We start from the raw sequence: 16,469 nt of genomic DNA, 5'->3' as shown, positions 1-16,469 counted from the left end.
AGCTGTGGAACGAGCGACCAGGGTGGGGAGAGTCAGAGTAAGAGGGGAGGGGTGGGAGAAAAAGGGAACTGCAGGAGGAGGAGAGAGAGGAGGTGCTGTAAATAAAAACAAAAAAGAGAAAAAAGCTGTTCAACAGTCCAAGAGACAGCAACTAGAGACTGTCAGGGGACTCCAACACGTATCGTTTACAGGAAGGGACTTCAGTTTTTACTGCTTTGTATTTTTCATTGTCTGTAACCAATAAAAACCAACTGTATAAGGCTGTTTACTGTTTAGCAAGATTCAAGCTAATTTGTGTATGTGACACTTTCCTACCTATAAGATTGTAACTGATTCTTGATTGTTAGTATTGGAGTGTAATTTTACATTAACAAGATTTTAATAATTGTTTGGGGTTTGGTATGTCATTCTGTGACTTATAGTGTCATATATCTTTCTTAATAGACAATATACTAAGCGAAAGAGAAGGACACAGAGTAGCTAGGGAGAGTTCAGGAAGGATAAGTGAGGACGAGTGATAAAGATATTAAGAATGCAAGAATAGGAAAAAGAGTTGAGAAAGGAGCAAGAGAACAGAGAAGAGATGGAGAAAGTGTGGCAGAAAGAGATTAACCTGATGAATTAAAGATAAGAGTGAGCAAGGAAGCCCGAGAGACAGAAAGTAACCATAAGATTACAGAGTATAAGACAGAAGGCGAATGAAGGGCAAGAGACAGTAACAGCATGTCTTTGACAGTGCCCCAGTGTAAAAGTCACGAGTCCCTCCAGTCAGCTCTAATTGTAGCAACAAGGCACAGGGCAGTGAATCACTTCACCACTGTTTTGGAAAATGAATAGGGAGGGGGCAAGCCAGTACTCACTAGCTTTAGGTGCTTTTAAAAAGTATTTATCTACTTATTGAGTGGCAGACATACAGTAATTATTTACAACAGCAACTTGTGGAGAAAGGTGAGGATGCATGTTCATGTACAGGTATAAGTTACAAATGTTTTTTTGACCCTAACAATTCACAGTTTTTCCAACACATGTGCAACTCTGTCAGAAATATGCCTGTATGTTGAGCCACATGGTCACAGCAGGAGAAAATATCTAAAAAAAAATGAAGGGGGGGGCTATAGAACAAGTAAAAACCAATGTGGATTTAGCCACACAGCAACTTTACAACACCAGTACATACAGCTGTAACTAGAAGTCTGCTTCACATTTATGGAAACAGATGGCTGCCCTGGACCTGGACGCCAGAGGTAATTATTGAGAACAAGCAAATTTGAGAAACCAGTTGACTTCAAGCTTCCACTAAAAGGAAAGGCCCGTACATATACATATAAATGCTGAGACTTTCAGCAATATCTTCCCAACTGTCTCACAAGGTGTCATCTTTATCCAAACTGTAGTTAACCAGGTCCTGTTTCATTTTTGAAACAACTAAAAAATTATGACATCTGGATAAAAATGAAACACATGGATGTCAATGTCTAGTAAGTCAAAAGTCTCAGAATGACAAATAAAATAAATAAAACAGGCTCAGCAAACCAGTACTGCAGCTCTCTGTGAACCGAAGAAGTCAGCTAACACCAGTGCTGTCAGTCTAAATGAATAAAATAATATAAATATAAAATGAAATGACTCTTATAAGAACACAATACAATGTGCAGGCACTGCAGCCATCTTAAAAGCAACTTAAGTCCTACACCTGTCAGAATGACATACACTGTATTTAATTGTTTGACAACTGAGCACATAGTGTACCATAGATGGAAATAGCTGGAAGGCAAAATACAATGATCATTAACAGAAGAGTAACATGTTCAACTTGCAAGAATATACATGAAGGGCCGGAAAACACAGTATACAGTGAGAACTAACATGTCCATTCAATATATGTCCTGCCACCATATGACCCTTATCATTGTACTCTTGAGATTACTGTATGCAACTGTTAACTGCACATAATAATCATCAAAATAGAATATTGTTCTAAAGAATAAAAAGCAAGAAGATTGATTAAAAAACTGACTCAAGTGGACTCAACAAATATGAACTGAAATACCTCAGGCCAGTACTGACCTGATTTCAAGCAGTGGGACAAGCCCTGTGACACCCACTATGTGCAGCAGATTTTAAACAAACACCTGTGCAAACCACATCGACCACATTCCCTCACTGCTCTCTCTCCTCATGCTTTCTCCTCATCATCAATGCCATAATTCTTTCTGTAACAACAACAACAACAACAACACATTCTCATTCGCTCTCTTCGAATTATTTCCAGCACACCTTTGTACTCTGTGTGTCAGCCTGGGCAACAAATCAAAGAGTCTGTGCTGCTGAACCTGTCACACAGACACACCCTGGAAGACGTGGTAATACCACAGGGGAGAGACAATCGCTGCTTTCACTTAGAATAAAAACAAACCGTTGAGGTTAATTTAACAAATAATTAACATATAACCTGCAGGCCGACTTTCATGGTAGTGCCATTTTAACATGCATCATATCTGAACATCATCTTGAGACTTAAAGTGGCTTGGGTGAGTTTTAGTCCTGCAAGCATTTATATTTGTTCCAACAAAACAAACACTAATGATGTAGAGAAATGCTTTGTGCCGTTTCTGACTTGTTTGTGTGGCCCTTATTAAAAATAAATATTTATAGCAACAAGATTAGAGATTATCGTGGAAAAGTAAAGGAGGACACTTCAGGTTGTTGATGTAAACAATGAACGGCATAAAAAAATCACTGTCACTCCTTTGTTACTTCAAGTCACTAGAAGAACGGCATGTGTTAGTCACAGTCCCTGCCCAGTTTTTCCTGAATGTTTACCATTAAAGCTTTTGGTCAGCACCTTGCTGCTCTAATCTGTGGGCTGTCACTGTACACCATTGTTCTACACACTACTCTACATATCATCGTATGCATTTCTAATCCAGTGTGTCTATCAGAATGATTCTCAGTTTACCTCAATTGTCCTCTACATGCAGTAAGTGGGTTGTGTGAATGTTGTTCATCTGCTTTAACAGTTGAGAAGGATGGATTTACATGTAAAATGTTCTAATGGGCTCTCAGGTCTAAGCACTGCACAGATGAAGGGAGTGTCCACTGTCCACACATTTACATGTAGAGATGATAGAAGTATTACCTCTGTTACCTCCACAGCTTCTACTTCAGTGCTCAAGTACGAGTCTGGTCCATATTTGTTTGTTTGTTTGACTAAAGGTAAAAATATAGCCAAAGATCTACGTGGACACTTGATGTGGAACAAAAACTGTACAGCAGTTATTTATCAATTAGTGATATATTTTATATAATAATCCTACATCTGCAAAAAAGCAACAACTGTCTAAAGCTGTTTTTAATTTAATGGAGTAAAAAGTACAATATTTAACTTTGAACTGTAGTAAAAGTAACAAAACAGAAATATTGCAGTGTCTACTGAGAAACAGTACATAAGTAAATGTTAGTTAGTTATAATTTTTTTTAAATGTAGAAGTGTGGAACGCATAAGCATGCCAGTGTGGTTGTGTGTGCTGTAAATTTTGGGTACAAATGGCAATAAAGCTCTATTCTATTCTATTTACTACCTATGTCCCTTAAAAACATTAAGCTACACAAACAATCATGCATCTAAAACTTTATCAACAAAGATGAGATCTAAAACATCTCTCACATGCTCTCTAAAGCATCCAAAAATGAACTCACTATGGGAACGTCCCTGGATCTGTACACTGTGCACCTACATTATGCTTTGATTATGAAAACATACATCACAAACACATTATGGAGAACTTAAAATGTTTGACCATATATTAATTGTATTAATTAAATGATCTATATAACATAATATATTTTATTTAATTTTTAATCCAAGCAGCAGCTTGTTTTTTTCCATATGACCAATGTATGTTATCAAGTGCTACAAAGTGCAATCCCTTTGCCTGCAGGAATGTGAGATAGTGTTGGTGTTATGAAGCTGTCAGATCCTAAAATAGCAGAAGGGAACACTTGTAGTCTGCTTTCACATCGGTTCTGCAGAGCTATATAATCAGTCTTTGAGGAAGACCAGAGGACTTTTTAATAAAGCAGATACCAAGGGTAGCCCTGGAGGTTTAATGTTTTTGCAGGATGACAGCAAACATTACTGATCCCTGGGATTAATTACGACTAGATTATGTCAGCCTCGACACTAAATTACTCAAAAGTCAATGCATTCTTGACCACTGCACATACAAGGCGTTTTTCAAAAGTTGGAAAATACACATTCAAAAAGTTGCTCGTACTTACATACAGCAAAAGAGTGAGGTTTGATGAAGATGTTGGTAATGATCTCCAATGTGAGAGAACAAATCTTGTTCTATAGAGGTTGGTTGTAGATGAATCCTGACGCGCAGATAGACAGATCTGAAGTCTGCAGAGCTGCAGGACGGGCCGTGCCGTCACCGGAGAAGCCAGAGCCATACCGGGGCCGAGCAAAGCACCACCAGGACACTAAATATAGAAACAGTCCAGTTTCAGCACACACCCTCTGCTGCAGTTTGGCACTTGTGGCTGTCACCTGGGTTAAAGCTCCAGACCCAACAAGTGCACTGAACCTCAAATTTAATTTCAATGTCGTTTTGGAACAAATCCAAACTGTCTCCTTGGATCCATTCATAAAGACTGAGGTGAAGAAAACACAGACAAAGAAAGGAAAGCTACTCTTAAAACGGAATGTTATTAGGGAAAATGAGTTCTAATGTAACTGATAATAATAATAATGATAATTATTATTATTATTATATATGTTAACTCATGAACAGTTAGCACGTTTAGTTAACTTAGCGTCAACTAGCTACGCTCATGAGTTAATGTTGTACGTTTTCCACTACTGATTAATAAATATTAGTAACGACAGTGTGATCCAAAAAATAAAATCTAAATAAGGCGTGTTCCTGTCAGATGACTAATCTCATTACCTTTATCTACAAGTAATAAAGTTCTTAACTTACCCGAGGAGAGACTGAACAAAATTCTGTTTTTATTTTAAGCAGCATCTGTAGCATTGATGATAAAACACAATATACATTTATTTGCTAATAGCCAAACACTTAGCTAGCTAACCATAACTAGCTAGCTCTGGCAGAGCATTAATGTTAGCTAACCTAAGACAGCTAATCATAATGTAAACGTACTTTTAACTCAAATGAACAAAATCTAAATTAAAATTACCTAATGGCAGGTAATTAATTAACTAATCAATAAATACTTTTGACAATGTACTGCCGAAAAGAGGATAATTTTACTGCTGCTACAGAAAGCTAGTTAGCTAAGCTACTTAATATTAAATTAGCGTTAAGTTAGCTAACTTGTGATTTATATACTTCAGTTAGATGGTTCGACGGTTTACAGGTCGCCCTGTCAACTAAAACATCATTATTAGTAAAATTAGTTCTTAACAACGTTAAATCTGTTGTTTATCGCACGAAAACATTTAAGGAAGCAGATGAAGTAACGAAGGTTAAAGTTCAGGGCCGCCACGGAAATGGAGACGCGCATGCGCGTTAACGTAAAAACTAGTAAAAAAGGTTCGATTCATTTAAACAGTTTAATAAGAAACAAATGTTTTTATAAATATAAATTATAAATATATATATAATATAATATATAAATATATATAATATAATATAATATAATATAATATAATATAATATAATATAATATAATATAATATAATATAATATAATATATAAATATATATAATATAATATAATATAATATACTATAATATAATATATATATAATATATAAATATATATAATATAATATATACATATAAATTATAAATCAGTAGAATTACACTGGAGTTAAAGTCTTTGAATAACTAAATGAAAAACTAGATTTATTTTTTCCACTAGATGTTAACAATCAAAGCTCTGTAAATAAAATTAGGACTTATTTAAAGTCATCCACAGAAGTAGTATGAGAGGTTCTGCTTGTCAACAGCAGAGAAACATGCATAAACATATTTCTGTAGCTGTAGTGTTTGTTTCATCTGTCACTAATAATGCTATACATAAAACAATGTCATAGTAAATATAAATAGCTAAAACATGGGAGAGGACAAATAGAATGAAAGTATTGACGTGCAGCTGCTGCAGCTCTGATAATTGTGGGATCAGTGAGCATTGGAAAATATCAGTACTACAAATAAGCACCAGAGGTCAGTCCAACATCATCTTAGTGAGGAGCCGTGACTTCTGCAGGTAAAATCATTTGTTTTAAGTACACTGTTCATTTAAATGAGGGAAACTGAGCTGGCTCTAGGGTTTTTATGCTGCATAGCATCCTGTTTTATCACATACAACAGAATATAACCATTGTTTAAATGACATAACATGAAAATGATTACAAATTAAAATATGTTCTAATTAATTTAAAAAAATCAGGTAAGTCAGTGAGAAGTACAAAGTGCTTTTATTTGATTTAAAAAAAAAAGAATGTTCCTTCAACACGTGCATCAGTTTGTAGTATGTGCTCTGTTCTTTGTAGTTGTGTGAAGGGGAGCTGGTATCAAGGAAACATGAAGCTGATCAGAAAGATAAAATCTGTTGTCGGACCGGAACCGGGCAGTCAGGAGGCTGTGACAGAGAGAAGCACGGTGGACAGGGGCGGTGCAACCCTGCACAATAGATCCCTAGTTATATTTCACATTATTGGTTATTCTTCCTCTTACCTGTTACTGAACTGCTGTAACTAGTGAATTCCTCTCTTGGGGATCAGTGACGTGTTATATTATAAAACTACTTGTTTATATAATATATATATATATTTATCTCGTACTACGGTCTTTTGCACTATAGCATTTATTTTCTCTTGTTGTGTGTCACCTTTGTATTTTTTAACTTCGTATTCTTTTTTGACTTTATATTTTTATATTATTCTGTATTCTGTGTGACACCAAGACGAATTCCTGGTAGTGTAAAGTGTTTTTTACTGTACCTGGCAATACATTGTTTTCTAATTCAGATTCTACAGCTTGTGCATTTTCATTTCTATGTTAAGATTCAGGATTAAAAAAGTATAGTTTTAATTATTATGAATTATGCTAATTTCCATCCATCTTTTAACAGCTTAAACTGCTAAACTTGTTTTTTTATTGAAGGTACTGGAACCAATCCTAGGTGTCATAAGGTGAGTTAAACTCATTTTAATTAAAATCAATATTTGACAAACTTCATGTTCATTAGTAATTTGTCACTAGTCTGTTCAGGTTCACTTGGTGCCCTGTTGTTTTCTTTATGGGGTTTTCCACATTCTCACTGATGTTGGCTGAAGTATGGAAAATCCCCGTCATTGTCCTGCTCAGTTCCTGTAGCGGTTAAAATGTGCAGATGAATTTCTTAAAATTTAGAAAAATTAAGCAACATTTTTCATTAACAATCTGCCAATAATTACACAAAAGCTGGTTTGTAGAAATCCAGGCTTATTCCCTTTGTACTGGATTACAATTACCCTCGTTGTAATCACCACAGTTATCCAATTACACACATTCTGTTATTCCACACCATACACGCTGTTCAATAATAGCCTCTAGATGGGTGAGTCTTTCTGATAGAGAAGAGGACGTGGCGTCTGAGATGAGTGTGAACCTGTCCCTGACTCATCCTCCTCAATATTTTCTAATCTAACTTTAATTGCTTGGCCTCAACTTTACTTTTAAAGATTCATTTCCCAAACTGCTTGAGAGCAGTTCTGCTCCGCTGGCTCCACGCACTGCCTGCAGGGTTTCTGAGGATGGTAATTTCTTGATGAGGTGCTTACTCACCCAAAATCAATTCATTCCCCTCCCTCACATCTCCATGTCTCCTTTCTCCTCCTCCTGTCATTGCCTCGTGTGAGGGCTGATGGCTCCCCCAACATGCCTCTCTGTCCCCCTCAAGTGAGTGATCCATGCGGTAAAGCCTATAAGATATGGTCTGAGTAATAACCGCCTCGTGTGAAGAAATGCCATGTGGAAATGTCACCGGTAAGAAAAAAAGCAAAGCAAGAGAAAAGAACAGCAGAATAAGGCTCAAGGTTGAAGTCACTACAGTCGGCGTGTGAGAACAGGACCAGAGTCAGCCTCTGGAGCCAGCTAATTGAGCTCAGAGCAGACACAGGTAGGCTGTTTGAGGATGTTGTTCCCCATCTTCCATGTGGATGACTATGAACAAAGGGGCAGAGTATTTTCCTAATCAGGCTAATGGACTGGGAACAAGCTGGTGGCTGAACTAGATGGGCAGCGACAGGTAGAAGAGGCTCCAGGGGATTTAGGGAGTCAAGAGAAGAGAGTCTGAGGTGAGGAACTGACGCCTTGATTGACACGGCACAGGATGATAAAAAAGCCCCGACCTGTTCTGTCAGATCCATCAGCAGGTGGTTCAGTCCCACATGTACAGCTGCTTCTTTAAACAGATCTAAAACTTAAATTCAACACCCAGTGTGAGTTAGAGCTAAGATGATGCTGCAGAGGAAGAAGACACAACGGTGAGTAAATTCAGAAAATACCACTTCAGTCTACTTACTGTTGGATAAATACTGTTTTACATGGAGCTTTGGACACATACAGTCCACACAGTAACACATTCTTTACTCACTTTAAAGTACTAGATACTCTAAAATATACTTGTATTATATACTGTACTCCACTGAGAACACAAAATATGTCAAGCAGTAGTAGTAGTAGAATATGATGCTGTTGACAAGTCTGTTCCAGATTTGTTTGACTGAGGTGAAAATTATAAGAGACCATTGTTATATACATGACTTAACAGCTGCTAAGTAGAGTAAAGTACTAAATATCCTTTTGAAATGTTAAATTAACAAAAAAATGCAGGAGAGTAAAAATAATAGTCAAAAATTTAATCAAAAATATCAGAACATATGAAATATGGAGTAGAAAAATACAAAAAACAACAATATTCACAGTAATAAAAAAGACTAAATGTAATTAGAGAGGTGAGATACAGAAGATAAGTAAGTTACTCTTTATATTAAAATGCCCATTGGGGTTTTTTAGGAGCAACTGTAGAGTACAATTACTTTACAGTACCTGAGTATGTGTACTTAGTTACTTACGGGCATGTTTATATAAGCACAGGCTCCACAACAGCTGTAAAACAAGAATAATAGTGCTCAGTGAGTGGACTGGTCGTCACTATGAAGTCCAGTCAGTATTTAAAAACCAGTTGTCTTGTAGGTTTGTGGCTGATGGAGAGCGGCCTGGCGTTAAGTATCTATTCTTATTATGATACTGCAGTCTTCTCCCTCTCCGTGTGCAGCAGGACTCTGAGGTGGATCCCACCCAACAGTTCTTTTACGTACAGTGGATTAGATCACTGTTAATACAGGTACGCATGATGCTGTCAATACTTTATTTAACACCAAATAACAGTAATTAAAGCTTGAGCTGGAATATGGAAGTTTAATTAAGTCCTTGTAAGACTTCACTCATTTATTAGGCCACATCTTCACACACGGACACTTTTCAGTACTGGTACTTGTCATTATCCTGCTCTCTGTTAAATGTCCTCACTGTGGTCTTATAGTTTGAGGATCCTAACAATTGAAATCATCACTCCTGTTAAGATCAAAATGGAAATTTGAGTCAGATTATTATTACAATAAACAGCAGCAGGTGTAGAATTAGGAGCCCATTAAGATCAATCACAGCAGGTTTCCATTGTCCCAGCGTGTCTGAACCCAGATGGAGGTTTACAACAACATTAGTGCAAAGGCTTTAAAATGTTTTACTGAAAGCTTCTGTAACTAACAGCCACATGAAAGGTCTCAGCAGGACGTCTTCACAGTGACATAACTGACCTTGGTTTCACTCCGAAAATCTGAATTCCGTAGTTAAGAAGTGAATTATGAAATATTATTATTCAGACAAGAAGATTTCTCCTTTTCAGTCCCAGACCAGGAGGACCCTGTTCCTCCTCTTGAATCTGCACCTCTAATCTGTGTTTTTATTATAATACTTTTCTTTTAGAGGTTTCTCGTCTTCTCTCCCTCAGGAGGCACACACTTGTCTTTTGCTGGGTTTTGCTCTGGATCTTTTTTCAACCACACTCACGCCACCAGGCATCAGCCACCAACCTGCGGCGCTTCATCGGATGTGCAGTTCGAGAGTTCACCTTCCAGGCCAAGAAACCTGGCTGCGGGGGCCTGCACATCACCACTGACGCCTGCTGGGGGCGCTGTGAGACCTGGGAGGTGAGCCAGTGGGAGGCAGCTTCTGTACTGTAGAGGAGAGTAAATGTAATTAAACCAAGAAGTGTTGTGAGCTAAGGCGACAATTTCACACACACAAAAAATGAACCTGCTGTTTCCATTTGAAGAAGCAGAGAAGAAGAAGAAGATCTGATGCACGTGACAGCTGAACACACAGGCAGAGAGACAGGCAGACGGAGAGTGAGACAGGCAGACGGAGAGTGAGACAGGCAGACGGAGAGTGAGACAAATAGTGTAGATGGAGAGATGGGATCCCCATGGAGGAAGTTTGTTTTTGCTTTGCTCCCTCCACAGGGAGGTCAGTGCAAGGTCGTCTGTGAGTGCACACAGAGATTCAGTTCCTCAAATGTTACAGTGAGAGCAGATAGAAAGAGCTACGTATGAGAAATACAGGAAAAAGGCATTCTGTGTTTGTCTTACCACACCGAGAGCTAATCATAATAATGAGGAGCTGTGTGAAGTGTAAATCTTGCCTCAGAATGGAGGAGGACACAAAGCTTTCTGGGAAGCTTGCACTGAAATTGAGTTAACGTTCTGCAAGAATGGAAAGCAGCATGGAGTCCAGAGATTGAAGTGACAGCAGCGATTTCCTTAACAATGCCTCAAGTGCATAAAAGACACAATTGGATTTCATAAGCTGCCGGAGACTGATTACAAAAAATGCTGCAAAATCTCAAGTTTCATCTGGGAGATTGTTTTCAGTGACAAGACGCATTAGGAAGCTTATGATTCTCTCTGCTTTATTATTGCAGTGGAGCTGGTGGAGATTGGTGGAGCTTGGTTTTGTGATATTCTTTGGATCCCCTCAGGGAGGAGACTCATCTTTTTGTGTGCTCCGCCCCACAGGGAAGGAGAACACAGCAGAGGGAGTCGATGTCTAGTTTCAGGGACAGTCTGGAGGACAGACAGTGAGAGGGGTCAGGGGGCACGTTTGTGGACCTCAGGTGACAGGACGGTTTCTAATTGAAAGTCTCTGACTTCGTTATTTACATCCAGAGAAAACATTAATTACAGGAACACGACAGAATAAGATTAAATAACACCAACACTACAAACAACGAGTGGAGGCTTCACAGAGCTCTAGTCAAACACTGCTCAGTAGAAAAACAGGTTCATTATTCGTGAGAAGAAAAAGAAAAGCTGAACTAAATCACTTGTTAGAAATCCAGTTTAATAAGGTGGATTTGTCTTATCTGAAAGTGAGTTTAGCATCAACAGTGAAGAGTGCTGCTCATATTTCCTGTCTTTCAGTGAGTTAGATGATGAGACTCATGTGAGCCCATTAAAACTACAGCTATAAAGCCAGCAGCCAATTAACTTCATATAATCTTCTGTCCCGTTCAAGCTACCGTAGAACTGTTAAAACCAGATTTACAGTTTTACCACTGTTTTCCCATCAAGGTCAGTCTTTATGTTCTACTGAGTTAACCATATTCAACTGATCCCAACCAATCGGACATCACCTGATTCCAAGTGAGACCAGTTTCCTAAAAGAGAGAAGCATGAGACCAGAAAGCCTGCTAAATATCTTCAATACTAACTTATAGTTGGCTCTGTTTCCAGAAGCCTGTCGTGGACCCTCCGTACATCGAGTCCTACCAGCGGGTTTGCACCTACAACGAGACCCGTATGGTCACGGTGAAACTGCCCAACTGTCAGCCAAACGTTGACCCGATGTTCACCTACCCTGTGGCCCTGAGATGTGACTGTGGCGTCTGTCTGACCAGCACCACTGAATGTATAACCTCTGTGTGACACAAGTCTGAACCTTTTCTTTTTATTCACCCCGGGTTTGAATATCTGCTGCTGTGGAACTGGAAAAGTGGAAGTTCACGTGAGATAAGTAGGTTTAACAAAGAAAAACGTATCCAACAAGAATAAACAATGGGAATGAGGTCGATTTAGTTTGTGTGTAGTTGATTTGTGTTAATCTGCTTCATCCCTGTTTTACTTTTACATCAACTACTCAAAGTGACAAGTACAGAGAGAAGAACAAGTATCAGTAACACTGGGCAGGTTGGTTGGACCAGTAACAGGGTCAGAGAGGATGACACTGACACACGAGAGAGGCTAAAACCTGGAGCTCCCGGGAAACGTCCTAAACTTTGATTGACATAAAGTCTCAGGACAAGCTAAACATGTCTTCTATTAACTTACAGTACTTCTCTCAGCATCTGTAAAACGTCTCCTTGTAAAATCAAGCAGGCAGTTTTGAAGTCTGCAGTCGCTGTAATTGACTTAATGAATCAGAGAATAATCAGTCTTTATAGAGACTTAATGATGTGACCGCTCGTTAGCGTTTAATTAACTGACCTGAGCTCTGAGGCCAAACATCCTGCTGGTTAGTCACGAGTGGAGAGACAGAAAAACACAGCTACTAAGAGTTTACATGAAGAGAACGGGTTTATGTAATTCCTGAGACACACACACTCTCACACACTCACACACTCACACACACACTCTCTCACACACACACACTCTCTCACACACACACACTCACACACACACACACACACACACACACACACACACACACACACACACACACACACACACACACACACTCCTCTAACCCTCCTGCTCTTTTGTGTCTCGCTTCACTTCTGAAATGCTGAACAATAGATGTTAATTTGTGCTTTATTATCATATCAATCCTCAGTGAAGTTCTGAAAAAGCTTCTGGATACTTCAGTGAATGTTAGTTTGGTTTGTGGTTTGGAATAAACTGTTTCATTTACTTTGTTGTTGTGAGAATAATGGACTAAAAGATCATTTCCATCCATTGAATGAATCCAGTTGTACACACAGTATTTATACAGGTGAATCTGAACCCACTGTATTTCACATCACAGTCTTTAGTCTCAGATTAATTTGAGATTTTTCTCACGTGGTTAAAACCTGTGACCTTCCATCTTATCAATGAGTCCAGAGATAATAATCTGCTGCTGACTTTGCTCCACACACAGTGAACTAACAACAGTAAAAGATGTGATGTTTGATTTCTACACAGCTACAAACTACATTAGAGTAATATACATACATTACATGAACTATTTGTTACCATAATAAAAAACAGAAGTCAGTCTCAGTTTCAGGTTTTGTATTAAATGATTGGGCTGATTTTTTTTTGTCATTTGTTAAAACAACTGTTTGTTTTTGCTGCAACTAAAACTTTTCATCTTATTGAATAGACATGTTATATACATGTATTTTCAAATCGACTATGGAAGCAGCACTGGCTGCAGGTTCAGTAAATAAAAGAATAGGTTAAGTTGTTGGATTGACTTCGACCATGCGCTGATACAATGACAGTAATATTTTGTAACGCTGCAGATAGTAGTTCGTAGACGTCCAGGACAGAACTGCTCACAGCCACAGAAAAAGAAAATGCACAAACAAACATTAGTCTGTGTGAGCGCTGCACAGTGTCTCACGGGTGAAGAGACCACGGAGAGGTTAAAAGGAGAAGCAGAGGAGAGGTTAGGTGTCTGGGCTGCTGGCTCTCTCGAGACCTCTGTTATCTTCAACAACCCTGACAGGAGAGCCGCTCTAACGATCCCCGCTGTCCTAATCATTCCTGACATTATCACTTCCTCCTTCGGCTGCAGGGGGGTGGCAGAGCTGCAACAGCTCTTGGCAGGAGGATGATAATGCAGAGGCACAGGGGGAGGAGGAGGAGCAGGCTCTTTGTGAAACCATGAAACCATAAACGGAGGATCCTAAGCCGAAGTCTGCAACGTCCTCTGAGAGCTCGAAGGGAGACAGTGACTCATGGAGGAGACCTTTTATTCAGGGTGAAATGAGACGTGATCAATTTAAAAGGGGTCAATCAGGGGTCAAAGGAATTGTGGAGCAGTATAACTGAGCTCATCAAGGAATGGCTTCACAGGATTTCTAACTTCCAATCCATGAACCGACTGATTAGGATCCAAACACAGTTTAAAGCTGAAGTCAGTAGTTTGATACTAACAGTGATTAACAGACTACAGCTTCATCAAAATAGCTGTTGAAATATCCACCAAATATCTCAGTTATCAAAATAAATAACTAACTAATAATAATAATCAGGGCCGGTAAACACCGAGCTGACCGTCGGTGAGAGGGAACACTCTGACTGACACCGACATTTCTCTGGATTCAAAGTATTAAATGATGTCAGCTGCACAGTTACTCTACTACACTACTATAGTCCGGGTCAGTAAAACAGATCGGTTTCCCATTCTCTCACTAATACTGCAGGAAGGATTAACTCGAGCCTTAAGGGCAACTTCCACTCCTCTGCCTCTGAAACAACGTGACAGGTACCAGCAGAGGATATGAATTATAGAGTTGCTCTTGCAGGGACATGGGGATGGTGAAGAGGATCTATGAGGATCCAGTTCAGGATTGTTATCACCCTAACTGCCATTGACATGTGATATAACTGGGGCGACGTGGGTGAAGGCTGATCGACGACTTTTCACTGGCAGCACAAAGTTTGTGTTCAGTTGACGACACGAGGAAATGATTTATTACAAATAACTTCTACCTAACCTTAATGTATTTGTGCTTAATGAAGATAAAACAAGTTCAAGTTGAATAAGATGCAATAAAAAACAAAAAGAGATAAACATGCATTAATAATAATATAATCAATCTGAGCCACGGGTTAAAAATACAAAACATAAGTGTGTTTACAGTTTTTCCTCCATCCTCCTCACTGCATTAGAGCAGATTGCCTACTGGATACAGTCTGTCAGCTGTAAATACCACTCACGTCTAATATAACCGTGGGGGGCGGCGGTGGGGTCGCAGCACGCCCACCTCCTCTGCAGGAGATAAAACAATAATGCCACTACAACACTGGGAGGTCACACGCTGCCTCTATCCCACTGTGTTAGGCATTACCTAATCCCATTCAGCATCTCTATCCACACACAGACTAACACTGTGTGTTGGTTCTATTTTAGGGATTCAAGCTCATGTTTTCATCTGATGGAACAACAGTGGACGAAGCAGCCACGAGAGAGCAGGTGAAACATGAAGGAAACTGTGAGCTGACAGTGACGCGCTGACCACAGAAACGAGAAACTGATTCAGAACTAATAGAAATATATATAATAAATGATTCTTTAGCTCAGTGGAACTGTTTATACATCTTATAAGAAATGTTGATGAGTTCACTGAGTTCGTTTGAGATGGAATTAAAGCCTCTGGTGGGAAACGTGCTAATAAAACACATCTGTGGCCAGTTTACCAGCTAATTATATCAAAACCTATTTCACACCACTTGGCTGCAGTTCGAGCTCTAATTGAAACCTGTGATCGGCCAAACCGTCTTCTTCTACTCTGATCACTCCACTTCCTGCCACCTGCAGGTCAGTGGACTAGAACCAGTGCAGGACGTGTATCAGGTGACTCACGTGAAGACGCAGCACATAAACACGGAGCACGTGGACAAAATCATGTTTGTCAAGAATCTGTCATCACAAACTCAGAAAGCTTTTTACGCTCCAGGTGACTCACCGTGTGCAGGTGAGGGCCGACGGCTGTAATGAGGTGATGATTATGAATCAGTTGGGGGAGATTTCAAGCCCTGCCTTCAGATCCTCGATATCCCCCCAGTCTGCTCTGCTTCCACCTCCTCGCAGTGATGTAATCCTCTGAAATCAGACCAATATCTTCTACATGTGTGAAACAGATGTCCGAGCACACACTGACACTGGTGTGATCCCAACACACAACAGAACGAGTGAACCTGATGAAACACGCCGCTGTGCAGATACACACTCTTATTAAAAGGAGACCAACTTAATCACGTTCATTACTACAGACACTGGAATTAGCAGAAACATCCACATTTTAATTACAGACACAGAACTGATCACCTGCCAACGCTTCAGTCTACATAACCCAGAGCCCTCGGATTCATTAGAAACATACAGTATGGGAAGGTTTGGATTTGTGAACACGGTGGTGGTCCATCAAAGAACCAAGATCCAAGAGAGAATAGACGTTTCCACTGATGATAGAGGATCTATCACCTGATTTAATGTTTAATGTTTCCCAGTATATTAATGACGGAGGCAGTGGCACGATGTTCAGGCTTTTTTAATCTACTTCCCTCAAACCATCATAGTCGAACAGTCACTTGGTCACTTGGTGAGTTTTCAGCTAAATCTTTGTTCATTTCAGATTTTTTCCTTGTAAATTCAGCTTGTGTCAAAATGAAAGGTGTCAAAC

General features: G+C 39.3%; 1 protein-coding gene across 1 annotated transcript; it reads left to right on the top strand.

Annotated features, from left to right (window-relative positions):
- The first annotated feature begins 8,473 nt into the window (after nucleotides 1-8,473).
- gphb5 (glycoprotein hormone subunit beta 5) lies at nucleotides 8,474-12,003 on the top strand. Its single transcript, XM_026340212.1, has 3 exons — nucleotides 8,474-8,502; nucleotides 10,032-10,230; nucleotides 11,812-12,003. The coding sequence occupies exons 1-3, from the start codon at nucleotides 8,474-8,476 to the stop codon at nucleotides 12,001-12,003; spliced, it is 420 nt and encodes a 139-aa protein (XP_026195997.1).
- Nucleotides 12,004-16,469: the final 4,466 nt, after the last annotated feature.

This window comes from Anabas testudineus, chromosome 22, assembly GCF_900324465.2.
Source record: "Anabas testudineus chromosome 22, fAnaTes1.2, whole genome shotgun sequence".
In the NCBI taxonomy this organism is placed as follows: Eukaryota; Metazoa; Chordata; class Actinopteri; order Anabantiformes; family Anabantidae; genus Anabas; species Anabas testudineus.
Note: the sequence above shows the minus strand (reverse complement) of the source record. Positions and strands in the feature narration are given on the sequence as shown.

Coding starts and splice junctions, on each gene's coding strand:
- gphb5 (XM_026340212.1), top strand. CDS start 8,474: ATGATGCTGCAGAGGAAGAAGACACAACG. Junction 8,503..10,031: donor CAGAGGAAGAAGACACAACG/GTGAGTAAATTC, acceptor TCTCTCCCTCAG/GAGGCACACACTTGTCTTTT. Junction 10,231..11,811: donor GGCGCTGTGAGACCTGGGAG/GTGAGCCAGTGG, acceptor CTCTGTTTCCAG/AAGCCTGTCGTGGACCCTCC.